This window comes from Fundulus heteroclitus, chromosome 11 (genome assembly GCF_011125445.2).
Source record: "Fundulus heteroclitus isolate FHET01 chromosome 11, MU-UCD_Fhet_4.1, whole genome shotgun sequence".
In the NCBI taxonomy this organism is placed as follows: Eukaryota; Metazoa; Chordata; class Actinopteri; order Cyprinodontiformes; family Fundulidae; genus Fundulus; species Fundulus heteroclitus.
The window spans coordinates 36,913,239-36,937,590 of record NC_046371.1 but is presented as its reverse complement, the minus strand read 5'-3'; the positions used below and the strand labels follow the sequence as shown (position 1 = coordinate 36,937,590).

Below are 24,352 nucleotides of genomic sequence, written 5' to 3'. Positions count from 1 at the left end.
GGTTTCCTGGACATCATGTGGGCATGTGGAGCCTTTCATTGGTGTCGCATAGCAGTGGCCTGAATGAACTAGGTCATCACTGGATTATCATTTGATTTTCATAAGCAGACGTATAGTAGAGAGATTGAAAGCTGTGCTTGGCCAGCCAGGGGGAGCAGAAATCTCAGCTAACTGAAATACACAGCTTGGGTTGGCTCAGCAGTGCGTCTGTCGCCAGGCCTGTTTTCCACTGCATATGTTGGATTCCAGTTGTAGATCTTGGAGTTTCAGAGATTTCAGAGCCTGAGGTTTAGGCCAGCTGGGAGGGTTTGCTGACACAAGTTTGAAAGGAATTTCTGAAATAACACATGGGTCTTTTAACCACTTTAACCCAATGGGAACATCAACAGTTTTCTCAACATTTGGGCAGTTAGTGCATCTATCTATCCACAGACAGCTATACATGGATACATAAACACACGACATACACTAAGAGCAATGTGTAAGTATTGTGGCAACATAGAGAGTAGAAGTTGATCCATAGTTGTAATGCCTGTGAGTTTCTGCCACAGATTCAAGTTGATGAGTGAAGTGGCCCAAAATGCTATTACCTATAACCTATTACACGCCAATGTGGCTCTTCTTTCCTATAATATCACGGAACCTTTTTTTAAGTTTAAAGATTTTAGTGATGTGGATTTTTCAAAAATTTTAAAACGGCAAGTACCAACTCTTTCTGTTTTGACTGAAGGCACACTGCCTAAGGGAAAAAATCAGCTCTAGAGTAGCACCAGCTATTTAAGAAAAGAAAGAACGTCTTTCATGAAGGGTGTAATGCCCTTTACGACGTGACACTACATTTCCCAGCATGCAATATGGTCAAAATGGCCGCTGACTACCAGCATGCAACCATAGACATAATATAAGAGTAGACGCGTCATTGGGCGGGTTCTGCCTATGCTGCGATGCGTCAGAGCGTCCGCCATCTTAAATGTGGCAAATCTGCAGTTACTCAGTCACTTAAACAGTATCAGAGGGACTTTAATCTCTGAATATACTTTGTATTCGTAGTATTTTTTTTTTGTAATAGAAGTTTATTTTCGTATCCCTTTAGCTTCATTCTCCTGAATTTATTCTCCTAAAGAATAAAAATATTTAAAATAATCTAACCTGGTCCTATTACTCCAGGAGTGAAATAATTCTACAAACTGTGATTATTCTGGAAATGTTCCCCCTTAATTCTCATAATATGATGTTTTTATCATAACATTATCACTTTTGTGTTTGTTTGATTATTTTTACTTTATTGACCTAGGACTTTTTTTCCTCATATTATTAATTTTACCTCTTTAATACTCACCCAAAAAGTCTGTTCCTAAAGGTTCACATGTGACACGGTTTTATGAAATAATGAAGACCACAATGTTTAGATTTAACAAATTGATCCTTATATTCATAATACACACACACACACACACATATATATATATATATATATATATATATATATATATATATATATATATATATATATGTGTGTGTGTGTGTGTGTGTGTGTGTGTGTATTTATTGCAGCACAAGAATGAGGCATCTTCTCTGATCCACGTTCACAATAACAGAACTCAACTTTTTTCTGCCACATACAATATGGCGGTGACGTTGACGTGCGAACCTGCGCCCTATGACGCGTCTACGTATATATGATGTCTATGCATGCAACACTGTCAATGAAACCACCGGCCCTAGCAACGAGATAACGTTGCTATGGTATGATATAAAAAGAGCCTGCAAGCTCTTTTTTATACATACAGCTGTTCATCCCGTTGGGATTCTTCCCCCCCCCCCCCCCCCCCCCCCACGTGGCACGTGTTCGATTTCTCGCTGGACCGACAACTTCCGAAGCAAACTTTCCCTGCTTTTCCAATGCAGGAGGTGAACTTTAAAAGGTACTTTGAATTCACTTCGATCAGAGACTGAGAGCCGCTTATCTCCCAGTGATCGTTGGAACCTCGCTTTTGTTTGGCCGAACAAACGTCTGAAAAACCCAGAGACCGAAGGAATTCCCTCCCGTTCCTCGCTGCCTGACGGACTTATGAATCCTTTGCTCTGGAGTAAAGACTACCTCCTGGTCAAAGCCCGCCCTACACACTAGGTGTGTGCGTTAAAGACGTCATTAGGACCTCATCCTCACCTACCACGTCGTAGGTCATAGGTCATATGTCGTCACTGTCGCCATCTTAGGAAGGTGTGAAGTAACTATGAGAGTTAGATTAAGTGGCTGTAGAAGACAAAGCGTCCCCATCTAGTTTCAAGCCTATCTTCTCAGAGCTATTTTTGTCTTTCAATGCTGCTACGTCAAAGTGCCGACATCTTGAATGTGATGTTTAAACAACTGTGAGTTGAACTAAGAATTACTACCTCTCATTTTAATCCATTTTGACTTGGTTATTTTCATTCATTTTTCTTTGCATGTTTATTTTTAGTATTGAGTAGAGTTTCCTAGTTTTATTGAACTAGAATAATTACTGTAACAGGGAATTGTTTTGGTTTAATAAATAATAACGTGTGGAATAGTAATTGTTGTGTTTATTTTGATCCAGAAGTTTTATTTATATTAAGTTTTTATGACTTAACAACTGAAATCAACCGAGACATTTTCATTGGTTTGTGGTAAAGGAGTAAGGATTAAACCTGGTGTAACAAACAGGAGGAACCAGTGATGAAGCCTGAAACCAGACTGCTTCAGTACCAGGAGGAGAGGGAGAGAGAAAGCATGAGAACCTGGTGGCACCAATCAGATGGTTAGGGGACACCGGTGAGGGCAATGAAGGAAAATCTAAGGACAAGGTGGAGCGGCAGGCGAAGATGAACAACCTCTCGAGGGTTTTCATCAGACGCAAGGCCAGAGTTAACAGCCTGAAGCTGTGCAGGGCCTTTGGATGTGTGGTCTTCAGCAAACGTACCACATGAATTTAGATTAGACCTGCCATGCTAATGCAGGAGTTTGAGACTAACAGTGACTCTCTTCACTGTAGAAAATCTATTTAATCAGTGTTTGTGCTGTTTTTAAAAGATTTGGCCAGGATTGGTCTGGGGTACGGTGGTGACACAGGGATAGAACGCACCACCCATGTACAGGGGCCTCAGTCCTCGACATGGCCCAACAGGGTTCATGTCCCCACCCATGGACCTTCGCCACATGTCTTCCCCCCCCCCCCCCCCCCCCCCTCTCTCAACCCCATTTCCTGTCAGCCCACTGTCAAATAAAAGCCACTAGTGCCATAAAATAAAATAAATACTGTGATCTACTACATATTGGACGCGAGCAGCCCTTCAATTTTGCTATAATGCACATGCTGACATTGAAATGCCGATTGTGCAGCTGTAGTTCTAAGTAATGGCATCTTCTTGCTTCTTGTAGTCTTATGTGAAATAGTTTGAGACGCAGGGCTGGGACCGGAGCAAAGACAAGTTAAGCTTGTAGTTTCTGTGGATGTCTGTCACCGTGGTTAGTTTTGCTGCAGGTCGGTTGGGTGTATAAGGATAGTCCAGGATCTATACATGTGAGAGGACAGAAATAAAAAACCCTTCCTGCCCTTGGCTTCCTTTTGCAGTCTCTCCCTCCATCTTTCTCTTTGTCCTGGGAACACACCAACTAGAGAGGGGTAGGAGGAGGAGAGGGGGAGGGGTTAGCCAGCATGTCAGACAGGGGAGAGAAAGAAAAAGCGAGTGAATAGCATGTGGCAGAGGGACACAGAAAACAGACGGTCAGGTCAACTGGGAACAACACTAAAAGAACACGGCTTCGCTTTTTTTTGGGATTGCGTGTAACCTTTTCTTCCCAGCTGCTGAGCAGATTGGGTGTCAAACTTGTGCTGGGCGCTAGCCATCAGAGGAAGGACGCCAGCTAGAAGGAGAACGTGTACAGAGGATGGGGTATCACAATGGTTGGATGGAAGAGGGGGAAAAGGAGTAGATAAAAGCTGTCCCACTGAGGAATCCAACAAATTGCTCCACTGCCGCTCGCCCTCCAACACCAGCTGCGGGTGATATTGTCTCTGAATCGCAATCGTCTGCACTGTATGTGAAAGAGAGTGGAGAGCTGACCATTAGACCTTGCTGTGGGATAACAAGCTCCATGTCCATTCTGTCTTTGGAGAAAGCCAGTGGAACGGTACTGGGGCAGGTGTTGGTGTGATAAGGAGGATCAAACTGGGTGTGAAAGTGTTCACTTTGAAAGGAATGAACGCCAGCTAGGAGTGCAGCCAGACGCGACCCACTGTAAGTGTGGCAAGTGTTTTTATCTTTGTGACTTTGCCCTTTGGTTCTTCATTCAGAATGTCCTGCTCCTGCAGATACTGGAGCAGCGTTTGGCTTTAGTACATAAAGATCAGATCAGAAAATCAAAATTCTTCCGTTGGTGTGATGCAGTTTGTTGGTCTTGTCTGTGTGCACAGGGATATGATGGTATGGTAATGTTTATTGTTGACAACTTTGCACATCAGGATATTGTACAAATATTTTGATCTGCAACTTAGTTAAAGCTTTAATAAGTCTGAATTGCGCATGGTCAGAGGATCATGGATATTTTCTTTCCAAACTGCCAGAGAATATCCTGAAAAAAAAACAATTAGACGTTTTTGTAGTTCTAACGATTTTATTGATGATTTATGTACTTTGTAATCCTCTGTTTCCAGATGAGTAACTTGACCTAAAGTAGTCCACAGTAGTTCAGAGATAGGCTATATTAGCCATTAGTCTTTAAAAATCATTCGTAAAATCTATAAAAATTGCTGCCTATTTTTATTTTGCATATTTTTCTTGTGCCAACTATATTAGCTTTCAGTAACCAGAGATACACCAAACAGAGTTTTCTGGAAAGTCTTAAAACCACTTGACCCCAATTTCAGCTGATTCTGGTTTTCCTTTAAGCTCCATTGAAATTGTTTTCCTAGCATGGCTATTTATATTAGGAGCCAAAGGGCATCAAAAAAGCATGTTTTGCCATTTGAAAACATGGACAAAAGGTGATAGACTTGAGTATGATGTGTTCTTTATCATCTTGTGTTAGCATTAGTTACTGCCTGAAGTCTACCTGAATAGGATGCCACAAGTTTGGCCCAACTATCTTTTGGAGTGTCTGCTCTTTCCTCTTTGCAGAACCTCTCAAGCTCCTTCTGGTTAGATGGGAAATGTTGGTGCTAAGCAGTTTTCAGACGTCTAGAGATGTTCAATGCAGTTCAAGTCTGGGCTCTGGCTGGGCCACTGAAGGACATTGCCCCTTGCTTTGAGTTATTCTCAAAGATGAACCATAGCCTCATATCCAGGATATAGTACATTGCTGTATTCATCTTTCCTCTCTATCTAGCCTAGTGTTTATGTTCTTGCTACATAAAGGCATTTCCACGGCATGATGCTGCCCCCACCATGCTTCACTGTAACCATGTATTGTCCATGTCATGGACGATACATGATTTCTTCCAAACATGATCCCTGGCATTTGTGGCAAAAGTGCTAAACCTCCAGGTGTCTCCTTCAGGTTCCTTTTGGCTGCCATTAACCTGGGATAGCATGCAGCTTTTACAAATGAGTGGCCTCCGTCTGGCCACTCTACCAGATACTGCAGAGGGTTCTCCATCATAGCAGCAGGACATTTCATTTGGGCTCCCCCAGATTTGTCACTTCAGACAGTACTGTCTCAGAGGTCTATTGACAATTGTTTTGACTTCATGCTTTTTTTGAGCTCTAACTCTGGGAACTTATATAGACTGGTGTGGGCCTTTCCTAATCTTGTCCAATCAAATGAATTTACAACACATGTTCTCCAATTACGCTGTAGAAGTGAGTGATCAGTGAAAGATGCACCTGGGCTCTATTTTGATCTTTATGGCTGTAATATCTTATGTGATTTTATAGTTTATTTTTTAGGGCTGCGACAACGAATCGATAAAATCAATAAAAATCAACAAAAATCAACAATTAAAAGAGTTGGCAACGAATTTCATCATCGATTCGTTGTGTCGTGCGATTAATGGTCACTCACCATGTCGCACAGCCGTTTACTGCACCTGCAAGCGGAGGTCAATGCTGGCTGACTGACTCCAGAGCGATGAAAACAAAGCAAGTTTGAGGCGTCATTTTCAAATTCTTCTTTTGTTCTATAAATGACGACACAGAGAAAACGGTTTGAACTAAGTCCTCAAAAGATATGGAGGTCATCGCGCTTCACCAAACCAAAAGTAACATGCAAGAGTTGACATGGTAGGAGGGCTCCACAGTGATACAGGACCTAAAACAACATGGAGTCATTGATGAGGGTGATGGGAGCTCAACAGCAGGGTAAGTCGCTATAATATCGGACGTTTGATCCGTTTCAAAGTGAGGAAACCCCGATACCGCTTGACTTCTCAGTGGAATGCTGCGTAGCTGAAGTTGTTCTTCAGGATGCCGCCTGAACGTCAGTCTGACGGCTCGTCTGATGCGGCTGTTAGCTGCTTAATGACAGGAGCTTGTTTACATGCACAACATTCCCTGATTGGATTGAAATGTGTTCAGATTAAAAGGAAGAAAGTATTGGTAATGCACCGTTTATATGGGCTTAAAATCAAATAATCCCACCATCACGTGTGTTTACTTGCACCAAGCTTTATTCAAAGTAGAAACGCAGACATTTGCAGAGTTGTTGAGTTTCCATAAAACAACCATAGAGGTTTTGTGCTTCTTCATGCGGAAAAAACAGCACCAAACGTGGAGGTGTGTTGGTTCTGACTGTTCTGAGCACATAGAATGGACTCTGCAGGTTCTGAGAGAACTCCTGCTGTTTAGAGAGGAGGAGGAAACTCAGATCATCTCTAAACGTTCTGTGCTGCACAGCGCTGCAGACCCATCCTCCACATGCAGGCGCAGTGAGTTCATGAGTTAATCAGAACGAGTGTTTAGATGGACGCTGATCGCATTATGGATCATAAACCTGCCCTCTCTATCGGAATATAATTTAATTCTGATGGTGATAATTTGTGGATTAAGGTTTAAGTTTTAAGTTCTAGTGAAGGTACTATATGGGAAAGAAGAGCAGGACTCTAAACTAACTTTTCAAGAATCAAGAGTCTATATTGTTATGTAACCATAATGAAGCTCAGAATGATAACAGACCTAAATGAAAAACACTTAGAGAAAAACAAGACATAAGCATTCCTAAAGGGTGACTAGTGACTAGTGCTCAGATTTCTAGTTCCATTCAGAACCAGGATTCATTGTAATGAAATTGGAGAAAGATTCCCTGTGCTCTTCTTAACTGCCTTTTACTGTTGGATCATTTCTATTTTCTCTGCAAACAGGAAGACTTTGTCATGTATGCAAAACAGAGATAATTGGCTCATTGCTGTCATGGTAAATTTGTGTCTGAAAGCTAAGAGAAGCATTGAAAGAAGATTGTTGCTATGTGAAGGCTCTGTTCACCGTATATCCACATACAGCTGTCTCTAACTGAGGCTTAAATGGGCTCAAACTTTGGCAGCCCCCCCCCCCCCCCACCACCCCACACACACAGACACACAGTCGCACAACGTAAATAGTAAATGGACCGTATTTAGATGCCGCTTGTCTGGTCAAGTTAGGGCTTTTACAGTAAAATCACATTCACCCGTTCATAGACACAGTGCCAAGGATCTGGGTCCATTCAGCCTCTCACAATTTGTTTGTTTGTTTCAAACCTCCATGTTAGCATTTCATCCCTTCCTTACTCTCAGTTCATTCCTATGTACATAAAGCCCTGAGTATTAGCTTCTTTGTTCATGCAGTTGAGCATTTCTATAATTACATAGCTAAGTAATCATACAAACGCTCAAATGTAACTGTTGAATTGTGTAGTTAATAAAACTTTGCATTACACCCACTTTTTTTTTTTTTTACTGTGGTTGATTAATTTTTATGAAATTTGACACATTATGACCCTGACCAAACCAAAATGATTCTTTCTTTCTGTGTCTATATTTTATTTATTGGTATCGTGAAGCACACAACTTCTCTGAAAACCCAAAGTGGAATATAGATATTTAAGTGATCAGTTCTCTAGGCGGTATGCGTTGACACGTGGTTGGTACGAAGCGTCCTGCAGTAGGTGGCTTTGCAATGTTTTGTCTACAGTCTAGTATGAAAGTAGAAAATGACTCAAACAGAAGGAGCAAAATGGACAGCATCTCGTAGATTGGTAGGCAACAGGAGGATCAGCATCCTGCCAGGAACTTCTGTTCTGGACATGGGATGTTCAAGCTGGAACCAAACTCACAGGCTTCCAATTAATCACAGAGTTACCGCTCACTGTGTTCTCGTATTTAAAAAAGATTAAAGTGGAGTGTGCTCCGATGGCACAGGGATAGTGAGCACGAGGCCTTAGTCTTCGTCCCAGCTGACCCAGGTCGATTCAGGCCTGAGAAACTTTACTGGATTTCTTCCTCCCTCTCTCAAACCCCTTTCCTTTCAGCCCACTTTGTAAAAAAAATAAAATAAATTGCCGCTACTGCCATAAAAAAAAAAACAGAAAAAGAAAAAAAGCTAAAGTGACTTGATTTTTGCTTGTTTCACACCTTCAAGGTTTGCTACCAAAATTGTTTGGCTGTGAAATGGATCCATCTGATGGGACGTCCCATTCCTTCCACGTTTCCACATTTTATAGCAGCTTGGGATGTTTCACACACAATTTCAATAATTTTATCAGATCTGCTCAGTCTGCCTTAAGGAAATGTGGTTATGTGACTCCAGTGAATAATATCTAACAGCAGGAGGCTGACTGTATTTTAGACCTGGGTTACAGTGTGCCACATTTCATAGAAGTTGACTGGCAGAGAACATGGACTACAAGAATAATTCAGCACACAATAGACCAGTTAATATGTGAGATTCCAGCATTATTTGGCTACATCTATAAATCATTACTATACTGAACTACAAAGATGTGCAAAGGTTTAAGTAAATTGATATGACATGTATTGTCTGTAATTGTACTGGAGGATGTTTAGCCTGGCCCGCCAGGCCGTCTTACGCCTTAAACATGGCATATCAGTCTGGAAAGCTACCTCCAGAACTACAGATGTGACTCATACTCCAAGCAACACGCTCTGTTTTAGCCTGTAGAGCTGCCTGTTGTTGAGTTTGTAAAGATATATCCAGCTCATTCAGGAGATATTAAAGGGCATCATTAAAATATTGCTCCATTGCAGCCGCCATCTTCACTGTTATGGTTACAGAAAAGTGCTGCTGGATTATGGGTAATGGGTGAAGTATTGTAAACTCCCGCGCTGTGACTGGTCCAGTAAGTAATAAAGTGGAGAGTCTGGGCCTGTCCAGACCGACAAGCTGTGTATTGTAATTAAGTCAGTCTGGTTGGCCAGGCTAGAGGATGTTATCTCCTCTCTCCTTCTAAAAAGCCATGTAGGCCTCAACCTGTAGCAGCGCTGCTTACCGTGTGCACAGATAAACCCAAATATGTCACAAAAACTGTCATTTAATGCATCCTATATATCAGTTATATCTAAGGTTGTGTTTACAGACCTGTCTAACTTTGGATCACTTTAATGGAATTGAGTTCTTGTCATCTGATCCGGTGTGATTGACAGACGTGTAACGCACCAGCTTCTGTTTTCACTTTGTTTTTCAGTTGTCCCTTGGAGATGAACAGTGTGAAGTGACACGGAACGGCTACGAGTCCAAAGAGCTGGTGTACCTGGTTCATATTTTCTGCCAGGTAAGACAGCAGACCTTACTGCTACCTCTCCCCTGCACCACATCCTGGTCCAGTGGACAGGAGTGGACACTTTTATTCAGCTGCTGATCCTCATCACATTCTGTTCACAGGGTACATACAGTGTTGCTTATTTACTCCTTCAGATTCTTACACCCGTTGGAAAACCAGTAAATCTCCCCCAGTTCTATTTGGAAAAGGAAAAACATGATCCTGCCTCAACCTGGCCTTGAGTTCAGCACTTTGAGCCCTTAACAGAAAGTAGCCCAGGGAAACGGGTTGAGTGCCATAAACCCAAAAAAGGAGGAGTAACCACCAGCACCGTCTGAAAGTGGGTCAGAAAAGCCCACAGAGCCCTGCCTGTGGCGTCTTTCCCTGCCAGCGTTTTTAAAACAGCACCAGAATCAGTCGGCAGAGCTGTGTGCTGCAGCTTCAGTCCCTGAAGCCCTGGCTTCAGTTCACATGCATCTCTCTAGCAAATCAAAGCAGAAGACGTTTTCCACCTCTACTTTCTCTCTGGGGGGGTTTGCATTTCTCCTGCAGGATCAAAAAGAACAACGCTTTGAAATCTGGTTTTTGTTTTGACAAAAATAGGCTGTATTAAATGGAGCAGATTGAAGGAAACAAACCTGTAGGTTTGCACCTGGAGTCCCTGTATTCGGCTAAGAAAGGCTGAATAAGCTACTAATGTGCTTTATTTGTGAAGACACGTTCTGAATCTAAGTCTGAAATTCCTCTGGAGAGGTATGAAGTCCTTCGAAGCAGGAAAGGACTAAACGGTGACGGTGTGGCCAGAGCTTACCTCTGCAGTGCCTGCATCCTCCTCAGAGCAGAGCTGTGAATTCAGAGGACCAAATTTATCCTAAATGGGCTAATCTATAATAGATCTGTGATCCTGAGGCGGGCCACACCACTCTGATTGGAGGCCAGCGGTTTGCTTCTATTGCCAACTTCATGCTTTAGTAAGTGACCTGTTGGCATGTTTGTTTCCCACCACTCCGTGTGGCTGCTTCGCTCTCAACAATGACAGTATATTTTATGCAGACTGTACAATAAAGCAAAAATGAACTGTATCTTCACTGCAATATCAGTGTGTATAGTATTGGTATCACAAGTTACTGCGAGGAATGCAGTATTTGTTAGATATTTGTTTATTTCTGTTTATTTATGATGATTATGGCTTATTGCTATGAAAACCCAAAATTCTGTTTTTCAGAAAACTAGAGTGTAACTGATTTGAAAAAATACAGAAGTGGTACGATCATAGTAAGGCGTCTGATTGGATCGTTATCCAATAGGTGGGCACTGACAGGGAAGCTGGCTGTTCATTAAGTGTTTAATCGAGCACAGAAGTGAAAGGTTGAGTAGAAGGACAAAATAATGTTGGGAAACAGGGAAGACTGCAGCATTAAGAGGATTGTCAGGCAAAGTCTGTGAAATAATTTGGTGTAGCTTCATCATCAGGAGCCATTACACACAGATGTATCCATGCCAAGGGCCATAACTTTATCATTCCTCATGTAAAGACACTCCTGAACAAGAGACTGCATTAGAAGTGTCTTACCTGTGCTAAGGTAAGACACCATAGCTAATGTTGCGCAGCCTCCCAAGTGGCCTGAAATGCCCAGGCTTGTCCAGATTTTGCCCGGTGTGTTTTCCATAGCTCTGCAGCCAGCCTGGCTGGGGCTTACAGCTGTGTGCTTTTGTTCCTGAAGGGCCGGAGCTGGATTGTGAAGCGCAGCTATGAGGATTTCCGTGTTCTGGACAAGCACCTCCATCTCTGCATCTATGACCGTCGCTTCTCCCAGCTGCCCGAGCTGCCTCGACTGGAGAGTCTGACTGATCAGACGGAGGTGAGGCTGTCTGCTGTACTGCTGGAGGAAAAGCTGGGTGCTCAGGCCTTTAAATAGATAAATCCATGTCAGAGTTAAATTTCTCCATGTAAAATTAACCCTGAGGTGAAGGTGGAATTCTAAAACCTTTAACATTACTCCTGATGGATCCACTCCTTACTAAATGACATAAATATGTTCTTGCAAATGTTAATACACGACATCTGAGTTGGGTATCAGTTAATTAATTAATCAGTACATAATTCTAATGTCCAGGAGCTTCTCTTACAAGTCGATCCACTCAGAAGGTGTTCCTGTGTCCTCAGGTATTCCTTCTCCACGCTGATTAAAGCTTTAGTTTAGACTCTCAGAAGAATGCAGGTATAAAGTTAAACCAAACTCCTTCAGCTGGTTTACCTCTGCACTAACACTTCCATGAATAACATGAATAACAAATGCTCACATGGCATTCTTTTCCTGGTCTGACTCTGCTCTTTGAGGGCCAAGTCACAACTACTCAAGTCCACAACATCCAGGTCACGTCTATCTCTGCATCGCTGTGACTTAGCCATCCAAACCTGCATAAAATGATTCCTTAAACATTGAGAATTATCTTTCAATCTATTGATATTTGTTAACAATTAGTCCAGCTTGAAACGTTACATACTGGAAGCATCCAGTCAAACATTTGTCAACAGCTTGTAGTTAAATCAGCTTTTAAGAGAAAGAAGGATGTTTCAGTGAGCTCGTTATGAGGCTGTGTGATCATATGAAGCTGATGGGTGAGCCATCAGCTTCATAACATAGGTGGCAGGAGAGTGGAATAAAAATAAAGTTAGCAACTTAAAGTGCAGCTTAAAGTGCAGGGAATAGGGCCGCTGACTATGTGAATATACTATACCAGGATCAGTTTCTCCCATCAACACATTTATGTTTTGCATTTTAGTGTGAGCATACTCCAAGAAGACCGAATCTGAACAGCTAGGGAGGAAGTCAGGAGACCTCCAGCTGTCGAGTCAAAGAAGGGACCTTCTTATTTTAATTACAGATTCCAAATAGGATATAAAACCTCTCTCATAACGCATGTTAACATGTAACTTTAATAACCTTATTTCTTTACGGCTAAAGCAGTTTTTCATGGTTTGCGTTTAGTTGAATCCTTTGTGTTGTCACGCTGCTGGGAGCTGCCTGTGATCAGGGAGGAGCAGCACGCTCCAGCAGATTAGTCTGATCTGCCTCGTGCATCAGCGGCCAGCAGAAACATAAAAGCACCTGAGCTGAGACGGTGCCAGAATCCTTCAATGAGTGTTACAGACCTGTTGGTGGAAGAGTTTGCCGCTGTGCTAACCTTTCATAAAGGGAACCCTCTTCACATGCAGCTGTTCACCCGTTTTACTTCAAGTGTTTATTATCCAGTAGAGAGAGTTGCATTAGTGAAGGACTGCTCTGTTTTCTTCCATCTCCAGTCGGTCTCCCAGATGTTGTTGGCTTACCTCTCACGACTCTCAGCTATTGCTGACAACAAGATTAACTGTGGCCCCGCCCTCACATGGATGGAGGTAACTCTGAAGTCTGCTCTGTCCTCAAGGTCCACCGTCACTCTCTTTCTGAAATGTTTTTATCATGTTAATTATTTATCGCAGTCATGGCCAAAACACACGCTTTTGTTTTTGAGGTGACCATATACATTTTAAATACTTTTTGACTGGAATTAGATGCATATTGATTAGTTTCAAAGAGAAAATTCCCTGGTTCCTGGATATCCCTTCCACTAAAACGGAGAGTAAACTTCCTCTGACTATAGTCATAAGCACAGGCAAGGCTACCAAAGAGCTTATCTGAATTCACATGGAAACAATAGATAATTTGCTTCCTCAATAAAAGGTTTTGTTATGAGGTTAAATCTCCCAGAAGGCTTAGGGGCGGCTGAGAGTGCCCAGTAGGCACCAGGACCATGCCCTCCTGGGGAGTACTCTGCAGAATCATCCTGTCACCAGACCAGAGCAGAGCTTTCCCAACAATAAGCGGGCGTGACTGTAACAGCCAGATAATGCAGTTTACACTCATCACCAGAGGGGCAGACAATAAGCCTCTTTTGTCAAAGAGCAACATGAAAGACAGGTTAAAGTTCTGCAGGGAAACCAGGAAGCAGAAGAAATGGTTATTCTGATGAGTTTGCCTCCTGATTGTTTGGGAGATCTGGAAATGAGTTTTATTAGAGAAGGAAAGGCAGATGGGCGTGGCCGGGAGTCCTTTGTGAAACATGCTCCACTCCACTCGCAGCCTGATCTTGCTTCTCATCCGAGGAGGCAGGCCTAGTCATAATGAAGCACTGCTCCACGCCACTGAGTGGGATCAAAACGTTGTTCAAGAGCCACGTTTTCCACCTATTCCAGCACAGATTGGTGATCTACGTCCCTCACAGCCTGATGGAGCACCATGCCACGAGGCAGCAGTGATAATGAGGTGTCTCAAAGATTAGAAGCTTGGGTTTTGGATCTGTGGTCAGGAAACTCCTCACATGTAAAGCTCAGTGAGGAGCTGTGGTCAGTGCTGAACAGTGGGTGGAGAAACAGGAGCAAACCCCGAGCTCTGAGAAGAATTAGTCTGAGTCAGGATTTAGCCCAGAAGTTAACACTACGGTTATACTGAGACCTTCACAGAATTGGTTTTACCCAAGAGATAAAGAGAGGAAACGTTTTAATCTTGCCATAGAAATGTATTGAAAAAGCTTTGGCCATGACTGAAGTTTGACTTTGACCTTCACTGATTACTCAGGAATTACTTTATGTTCACAGTAAAGTATCCACTTAAAAAAAGACCAATCCACAATTTTTTAAGCTGCAGTTTTATTTCAGGGGAATCTTACTGGACACTGCAGTAGAAGTTAGTTTTATTCAAAAGCATCAAAAAACTTAAACATGGTTGCTCCTTTTGCTGTCTGTCTCCTTACTGTGATCTATTAGATGTACTCTAATGCTGTGTGTGTGTGTGTGTGTGTGTGTGTGTGTGTGTGTGTGTTTGTGTGATGGTGTGTGTGTGTGTGTGTGTGTGTGTGTGTGTGTGTGTGTGTTGACCAGGTTGATAATAAGGGGAATCATCTGCTGGTTCATGAAGAGTCCTCCATCAACGTGCCGGCGATCGCTGCTGCTCATGTCATTAAGCGCTACAACGCTCAGGCCTCAGACGAGCTGTCATTTGAGGTAATAATAAAAAAAAGCATTTGTAAAGCAATATTCAGAGTGAACTAGTTCCTCATCTGACCTACATGCAGAGCTGAACATCAGGGTTGCTGTTTGTTTCACTATGTCGGAGCTGCGTGCCTGCTCTCTATTTTCCATGTTCTCGTACAGCTCAGCCTCTACTACCACAGCACATGTTTCTCTAAATGAATTACTTCGACTCTCATGCTGTACCGTGCAAACATATTCCTTCCCCTTGAATTTGTTCTTATTTTGTCATGTTAGAGCTGCAGACTAAGTGACAGACCAGCACAAAGTAGCCGCTATGAAGTGGAAGGAAAATTATATATTAGTTAAAAAAAAACTTTTACTGACAAACATCTGACCACTGTGGTGGTGTTTGCATTAGGCCTCCTTTACTCTAATATCCATAAATAAAATATTTCACAGCCAACTGCGTTTAAAAAATGGAGCCTACCATCATTTAATCTCAGTAGAAATCCAGTTGTGCTGTCAAGTCCTCAGTGGTTTGTTAGAAAACATCAGTGAAAAACGGCTTTTATTTAGGATGATCAGGAAGAAAGCCACAGTGGAAAGAAAGATGTAGGAAAGTCCTGTGGAGCTTTGCCCCATGCCATGTAGGAGACAAGTGTTGCCCCCCTGCATTTAGCTAAATAGAAAATGGACCAAGGACTGGAGCCTTGGGCGGATGTCCACCTTCCAGCAGGAGAACAGGCCTGAGCAAACAGCTAGAACTGCAGTAGGTTTGTTCAGATCAAAGCATATTCCTGAAGGAGAATGGCCAAGTCCAGAAGTAAATTTAAAGAAGAATTTCCACCTCTAGAAGTGTATGCTAATATGCACACCACACTTTTCAGATCTTTATTGCTTTGACTGGACAAAGATTGTGTATTTTCCTTCCACTTCACAAACATACACTGTTATGCTGGACGATCGCTGCTAAACCCTAGAAAATACATTTTTGGGTGACAATGTGACGAGATTTGTGAAAATAGAACAACTCCTTTGGGAAGGTGCTGTGTTTTTGTATCTGGTGCAGAATATAATTCTTTCTATTTATTGAACTAGTAAAGGGCAGTGGAGCACACCAGTTCCAAAAACTAAGAGGTGAAAAGTCTCTGGTTGCTTCAGCATGTGAAGACGATTGAACAATATGTTTCACAAGTTCTTCCTTCTGGGTCAAAATAAGCCGAGGGAAAAATTCCCAGAATCCTTTAGCTTCCTGCAGAAGGTTTTAGAAACACTCCTAATGACAGAAAGGGAAACGTGATAGCACAGTTTAATGGAAATTGAAGAAGTGCTCATATGTGTGTGTTTATTTTGGAACGGTCTTGATCCTGTTGTCTGTTGCTTCCTGCAGGTCGGGGATATCGTGTCTGTGATTGATATGCCCCCTAAAGAGGACACCACGTGGTGGAGGGGCAAGCATGGCTTTCAGGTACTCTTATGGCCCACTGCAGAAATCACAGAAAGACATCTGGTCTTTCAGTGTGTCCCTCAGGCTGAAAACCTGGGATTACGCTTTTATTGTAGGATTTCAGGAGACAAGAAGGGAACGTTGTGTTTCAAAGTACATTCTCAGGTTTGCTGAAAAACCAAAGCAAGGAACAAATCCAGCTTTGGGGATGTTACTGGTGCACCTGGCCGTGTTGTGACACTGAACTCATATTATTACACAGCTCTCAGTTCAGCTGAGACAGGTGCTATTCAGGCCTGTTTCACTGATCCACCTCACATCTTGCCTTTAGTAGAGGCCTTTGAGCTGTGTGGCTATTTCCAGTCTCAGCTTTTTGGAAAGCTTTGACCTAAAGACAGCAGTTTGAATTGCTTCAGGTTTCCCTGTTAGGGCTACAAACTTAAGAACAACAGCAGAGAAAATACTTTTTTGCTCCCATTTCTGCAGTGAGAGCTCATTATTTCTATTGGTAGCAGAGGAGCGTGATTGAGAGAGTCTGGTTGATCTAGGCAGAGCGAGTCTGTCCTCCATTCACCCTTCCTGTTATCCACCTAAAATCATACTCTCTAACAGACAGAATGAAACAACGATGGGTCTCGCCTTGTCTTAGATACAGCTAGCGTTTAACTAGCATCTTATGTCTCTGTCTCATGAAAAACGACAGAAATCAGCAAACTTTGACTCATCTTCACTCAGTAATAGTTTATGGACCTTACCCATAAGGCGCTTTTACTTATTGGGAAAGGTTTGAATGTAAGAGTTTCTGACCCACAGGTCAAGGCTGATCAAGCTGAATGTTCTCCTGTTTTGGTCACCAGACAGTTTCCAGTTTTCTTCTCTTAAGTAATGATGGACAAGAATACATCATAGTTCACATTGTTGATCTAATGAAGTTTCTATGAACTTCAGAACTGAGTGGGCATGCACAGCTGGTGCTTCTACGTTTTGGTGGAGACATGCAGGCTTGTTCTGAGGTCATTTACCTATTTTCAGAGACTAATTAATGCACTATGTTTGCTGGAATTGTTTAACACACTGTATGTTCTGCTTAGAAACCTGCAAACTACCTGAATAATGGCTAAACTAAGAGGAAGACTTGATGTGAATTATTGGACGGACACAGCAGAAATGGTTTAAATGAGTTCTAAATCTGGTGTTGCATCTCAGTACATGTTTCCAGTCCTCCTTTTCTCTCACTCTGCTGCCTCTCTCATTTCTTTCCTCCATTCAGGTCGGCTTCTTTCCCAGCGAGTGCGTAGAGCTCATAAATGACAAAGTGCCACAATCTATGACCAACTCTGTGCCAAAACCAGGTACTGCTCCTTCTGCATCCATTCTGTGTCTACATGTGAGAGAGGGGAGCTCCTGGTGTGTGTATGTGTGTGTGTGTGTGGTGGGGGGGATTGTGGAACAGTGTGATCCAGTGATGGTTTGCCTTGTGAGATGTGTGCTTGCAGCCAAACAGTCCAGTGACACAAGCTTATATTTAATATTTATAGGTTGAGGGTAACTGAGGTAGACGTTTGGCTGTGTGTGCTCACAGAGTGTGTTGTGTCCTAAAGATCAGACTAAAGGTCTCCATCCCATTGACAGTATTATAGACCGTAAACAGCGCTCACATCATTTCTGATTGGCTCAGGTATAGGAAAGCCTTGTACCTGTTAGTGTCAGGAACGACTGGATGAGCCTGCAGAGCGGCTGCTGTTTAGCATTATTGTCTGAAAAGGCAAAGAGAGCAGCATAAAATGTGTCTCCGTCTGCCTCCTACCTTCCAAACCCGTGACTCTGACTCACTGTCACAACCATCCACTGGGCTTCATGGTGAGGATTGATTCCAAGGCTCCAGACCATCACACTCCCCCTGAGACGTTAGGGCCCAGATGAAATGATGAAATGATGAAATGGAAATTAAAAGACTCCACAGTTAGGGAATATCATCAGAGGTTTATGGGGATTTTAGGGCTTGTGGATGCTTAAGGTAATCTGGTTTAATGCATTCAACGCCTACTTTGACTAAACCAGAATGCTGCTTTGCTTCTTAGCTGCTGCAGTGCACCCCCACAACACCCCTCAGTCTCCAGTTTGAGTTCATCTGCTTGCCCATCCCTGCTTTTAAATGTTTCAGGGCTTCTTTAATTCTGGCTTGCCCTAATCTGTTTTTGTTATAAAGTCATCAATGGCCAGTTGCATCGTTTTCAAAGTTGTTTATTGTTTCTGTTCCTTTTTTATTTGCGCCCACAACCTTGTCCTAAATGAGCAGATCATTGCAGCTTAATTAATAACACAACGTGTTAGACACAGCTGCATGTGTTGAATGTGCCATAGTTTGCTGTGCACTGCTTCATTGCATTGTTAATAATGTTTGCTGGTTTTAGCATGTCTTGATTTGTTGCCTTTGACTGTGACTCCTCTGCCTCAGCCTCCCCCTCCTCTGGCCTGCAGCCTGCTTCATGGAGTCTCTTCCCCCCCTGTGCGTGTTGGTATACACACTTCACCCGCCTGTCTGTATATTCAGCCTCACTCACCTGCATAGAAACACACACTTTGACTTTGTTCAAAATGTTAAAAAGACACCAGCCTTTAGTGCAGCTTCTTCAGAGTTTGAATAGTTAAATTCAGTCAGATTTTCTCAGTACACACTAAAGGACACAGCTGCTTTGTTATCTGACTTAAAGTGATTTTCTCCTTCTGATTCTCTCATGGCTCCATCCATCCGTCCATCCATCCATCCATCCATCCATCCAAATGTCTGTTGGTCCATCTGTCCATGGGATTGCATGCAGACTTGGAGATGGAGAGTGTAATGCCGGACAGTGCATGGGTGGCCGACCCGCTAAACCACTACAGCCTGAGTTCAGGTAGACAAAAACCCCTCGGTGTGTTGTGCCCCCTCTTCCTAACAATAAAGCAACACACAAAAAACTTTACCTCCTTCCTCCTGATGGATGTGTCTGCGCTGTGTGTCTCTAACGTTCACACTGCTTACAGTATTTAAACTGGACTTTCCTTTAACTCTTAAACTGCTGGGAGGTTGGTTTTAGCTTTACATTCCTTGGTGAAGGGCGTGCATCACTGAAGGGTCAATCTGTAAAACGTCTTTCCACAAAACTTTGTTCATGCATGAGAGCCTCCACCGACAGAAGCCTGCATCATTTTACCGGATGGCCATCCACACAGAGCTGGTGTAGGTAAACGACAGGAGGGAGAATCCTGATCATACAGAACCACACAAAGCTGCTGGTGGTGTGTGTGTGTGTGTGTGTGTGTGTGTGTGTGTGTGTGTGTGTGTGTGTGTGTGTGAGGGCCATCTGTGTTTGTGTGTGTGTTTGGTTGAAGGTGAAAGGCCGTAGCAGGAATGCCATGGTGCTGGGTCTCCACCAGCCTTGATTTATTTAATCCCTTCACAAAGGAGGGCCCTGTAAACCCATCCTAGGGACGTTAAAGCTTTGTCCTGCAAGAGTTGGAACCTCTGTCTCCCTCTCCATGGTGACTGAAAGAGCACATTCCTGCAGGGAACCACACGGCACTGGAAAAATCTCCTCGCTCTGCCTAGATCCACTCTCCTCACCACCAACCTCTCCTGGATGGAAATAGTGAACATGCAGCAGTCTGTTAAAATTAAGACCATACATGCAGTTAATCTTTTGTTGTGTGTGTAGAAAACTGGGGTTGCAGGCTGCTCACTGTACAGTAGAAATTAGGCTTTTCTGTTTTACACCAAATTAGAAGCTGTGAACTTTAGATAAATAGTGGCCACTGGGTCTCTCTCCTCCCCAGACGGCCCAGTAGATCTGACCCAGATGCAGAGCCTGCTCTCATCTGCTCCCCTCTTCATCGTGTTCAGGGACCAACAATTTGGGCAGCTGTGAGCAGACTCGAGCCAAGACAGCTGGTTATGTGAGGCAAAGGAAGGGAATAGAGAGAGACAGAGTATGATTTGTCCTCCCATTCCCAAGCATTTCAGATCATTTCCTGGTGCTGTGAAAGTATGCAAGCTGCTTTGTGTAATCTGCTGCTGTAGAGCCTCAGTGAGGGACTGCTGTCAGTCCACCTCTGTTTATGGGACGTTTGTCATCACAAACATCTTTTACTTGTTCTTATTTGTACTGTATTGTCATTTTTCTAATACAAATGTGTGTAGTGAAGCATTTATTTAAATCTTTAAGATGAAAGGTGCTACAATTTTATGACAAAAATACTGACAGATCTTTATAAAAACATTTAATTTTGGTAAAATTTCTGTTGAGCTATGGAAATTGACCAAATGATATGGTTATTTTTAATGTTAAATTGCTTTGTAATACATGGAAACAAGCAAAATCAAAAGGGATTGAATAAAAAAAATATACAACACATTTTATGGGATTTTAAGTTTAGGAATCTAAGTGAAGGCAGACACTATTTTTGTTCTTAGGGACACTACAGATGCTGGAGCTAGCAGCCGGTTCTCTTTCAGGATTGTCCTGCATTTAGCTCCTACCATGTTTCCATCAACTCTGTCCAGCTTCCCTGTCCCTGCAGGCTTTGTCTTCATAGGTTTGTAGTTTTCCATCTTTACGTGGTACCTTGAGAAGTTCTCTAGGAAATGAGGGGGATATCTAGGAGATATTGTTTTAGAACTTATCTCTGCTTTAACCTTCACCATAACTTTCCCCTGGCCTTTCAGCTTTGATGTTTATTCACTGATGCTAAAAGGGCTTTTCCACCAAAGTGGTTCCAGTGGACAACCAGGGGTGGTGCTACAGACGCGACTTTACAACATTATAAACGTCTCAACCATTTAAACCTTCATCCTTTCCTGTTTTATTCTGTATTATTATTATTATTGTTATTTTGAAGGATTATAGTGCATGAAGTACATTTACTACAGAAACCATTATCTCAGTATATCAGTAAACAAATACTCTAATTGCCACCAACTTTATATTTGCGGTTTTAAACAACAAACAATGCTTGTGAACTCTTCACGATCCTGATCAGCAGATCTACAGCAGCAGCTGGAAACCAGGAGTTAAGAACAAGTTTGAGGACAGGATTTATCAACACCACATGGCCACGTTAACAGAGCGACTGGGTAGGAAATGGCATTTATGGATTTAGTGGGAGATGAGAAGCTGTGAGTGCTGCTGTGTCTAGGAATTTTAATACACGCCGTAGGAAGATAAGGGATGAGTCAGCTGATAGCTAGCAATGGTTTCACTGTACGTGTGTGTGTGTGTGTGTGTGTGTGTGTGTGTGTGTGTGTGTGATGTACAAAACTTTAAGCCATACATCTTATGCCTTCCACGTCATTTACTTTATGCAGTTGTAACGTGACAAAACGAAGGAGAAAAAAGTTGTGGTATGATTACTTTTGCGAGGCGCTGTAGTGTCAGGTCAGGCTTTGTTGTAAACAAGTGGCTGTTCAACTGGTGCTCATTTTACAGCGGTTGAATCATTTCCATAATTGCTGTCATGTAAAAAAGAAAGCAAAGCATCCACCAGTTTTAAGGTTTACATATCGGGTTATAAAGAATTTATTATGTTGTAATATGCCAGGTGGTTTTAATAATCTGAGTTTGTCCTAACCTCCAGTTTAGGACCTTTTAAGGACCAGGTGAGTTTTATGTCCTAAAATGTAAAACTTTAGCACTGAAAGGAAGGTGTTCTTAACTTTATATCTTTGACTGCATCTGTACTTGCATTATTACTAAATTGACCTTGAGCTTTTACATGCTGTGCGCCTCATCAAATAAAACACATTCCCACGATTGCCCTGCAGTTGTTGAGCATGCTGGCATCTACCCAGCAGGCAGGAATTCATATTTACTGCTATCTAAGTGTTTTTGACAGCTTTGCATTCTGCAGTGTACTGTGCATCCAGCTGAAACCACATTCCCTCTTTATCCTGGAGCTTCAATAGATTAGCTATCTATGTAAAAATACCTCCTTCGTGTTTCTTTATCCAACACCCAGCAGGTCTGGTGTTAAAGGGACTATATCAGGACAGCTAACACACAGCATCTGTTTAAAAATGAGCAAAATTAGATTTCTAGCTGCAGATCTTATGGCTCATAACGTCATACTGTCAGTGTACTGCAGTGACTGCTTATTACTGAGGTATTTTTCACACTTTACCTACTATTTTCTTAAATTGTTAACAAATCCAAAGGTTAATTAATTTAAGAAAAACATGATGAATCTGAGCCAATCGCGCCATAAATATCAACAGGAAACAAATACTCAGACTGCTTAAGAACATTTTTAACTTTGTGTTTGGCTCCAGTTTTCAAACCAGAAACATCCAGGGAGTAGACTTGGGTTGGTAGCCAGTATAAATCTGTACTTAGGGTTGAAAAACAGTTCCCATGCCTTAAAGCTAGGGTCGCCGATTTTTCTGGAAGTTTCCCCACGTCGCTTTTTGAATAACTGCACATGACCGTCTTACCTCTCTCTTCAGAGGGATTGTGTGAAAAAAATCTCCCAAATCCACTCTGGTCTTATTTCTTTCTACTGAGGCCTTCCTCTTCATCTCATAAACATGAATGTGATTCACTTCTTGTGACTCTCAGCCATGTTCAAAGTCTACAGAGAGAGCAGCGGAGCTACAATGAACGGCTAACACCGAAGCTAAGCGCTAAGCTAACTGGATACATGAACATTAGAAGTGCGCATATGCAGCCAGCAAGCAGAAACTAACAAGGAACGAGCACACACTGCCGTTATGTGAGCGTGTCAGAATGACTGCCATGTGGGACAACCAGTAGATAAAGTGATACCCCAGAACCTGAAGGTGAGAGCAGGAACAACTAACCCTAACCAATCACTGCTCTGCGGTGCGAAGAGCCGATGATTGGTTAGAGTTTTTACAAGCCTGCAACTCCCACAGAGATAGAAAAATTTTTTTTTTACTCTAATAAGCATCATCAGGGTCATCATGAGGAAGAGAGAGCAGAGGGACTTTCACTTTTCACCACATTGCTTCTCGTTCCTGCAGCCAGTCCAGTTCTACGTGCTAACAGAATAAAGTCAGCATGTAGAGCTGGACTAATAGTTTCACATGCTCAGTGAAAACCAGCAGACTGTTGTAAAGGGATGTATTCACTATTTTTGGCCAATCAAACGAAAATAGTTTCCTTATAAAAAGGAATGGGGGCACAGATTTACAGAATCAGTTTTAATCAAATGTTTGGAAAGCTTTCATCATAATTAGAATAGATAAGTGTTTTAGGATCTTACAATTAGACTGAGATTTCAGAAAATCTAATTTATATCCATATTTCCTTTTTTGTAAATGTGATAAATTACAACCGCCGAGCCTCAGGAGTAAAACACTTTGATCAGAGTGTAAAATAAAAAAAATAATTAATGAGAAAAGAAGCACATATATCTGACCCATAGTGAACATAGTTTCTCTGAGTTTAAGAACCATCTTGGTCAGATGCAATGAGCAGAAATTCAGACTAAGGGTTTTCTAAATATTCCAAAAGCTGTCATTATCTCCTTCAGAAAAATGTTTTTTTTTTTTTTTAATCAGATGACTCTCACTCTGACATCCCTCAACTACTAACAATTAAAACCAAGGAAACATATTATAAAACTTTTTTGGTTGATTCAGTCAAAACCCAGACAAGGCGGAGAAATTGTACATGTCCCACATCATTTAAAATGTACATTACTTATATTTATTCCTTATTTTAAATGACTATAAAATTAAACTAATTTCCACCTGGGCTGAAGCATGCAATATTTTAAAGATTTTGAAAAGGCCCCTGCCCTGGTTAACATACTGGGAGAGCCTCTTACCAACCAATGCCTGTTAGGGAGTAGGTGACTGTAAAACATCTGACATAAAAGATCATAGGCTAATGTAAAGTGGCTCTAATATGAAGAGAGAGGGAAAAGTGTAATTAATAGGAGATACTTTAGTATTGAAGCATTGTGCTAAGCATACCTGAGTCTTGTTCTGTTTCTTAAAGGTGTATGAACATTTCCTATTAAGTTTGACTCTGGTCTTGTGATTCTGAAGCAGCAGCAAATGAGTTTGATTTTATTTTTTGACGTAGTCTAACAATGAGGCAAGCTAATAAGTTTATAAGATAATGCTTTCACTAGGTCTTTAGAGAATAGACCAGCTCTAAAGTCCCGTTTTTGTTTAAGCCAA

The 24,352-nt window shown here is 42.1% G+C and overlaps 1 protein-coding gene across 8 annotated transcripts in view; it reads left to right on the top strand.

Moving 5' to 3' along the window:
• arhgap32b (Rho GTPase activating protein 32b) overlaps positions 1–24,352 on the top strand; it is a 128,475-nt gene that overhangs the window by 80,956 nt on the left and 23,167 nt on the right. For 5 of the 8 annotated variants that reach the window (XM_021319303.2, XM_036143477.1, XM_012868109.3 and 2 more), the window contains 8 exons: positions 9,635–9,721; positions 11,434–11,571; positions 13,017–13,109; positions 14,631–14,753; positions 16,114–16,191; positions 17,441–17,522; positions 18,629–18,679; positions 18,993–19,067. In XM_021319303.2, the coding sequence (XP_021174978.2) occupies positions 9,635–9,721; positions 11,434–11,571; positions 13,017–13,109; positions 14,631–14,753; positions 16,114–16,191; positions 17,441–17,522; positions 18,629–18,679; positions 18,993–19,067 (727 nt within the window). The remainder of the gene's footprint in view (positions 1–9,634; positions 9,722–11,433; positions 11,572–13,016; positions 13,110–14,630; positions 14,754–16,113; positions 16,192–17,440; positions 17,523–18,628; positions 18,680–18,992; positions 19,068–24,352) is intronic. The other 3 variants (XM_012868112.3, XM_012868111.3, XM_012868110.3) reach the window with 2 other exon arrangements.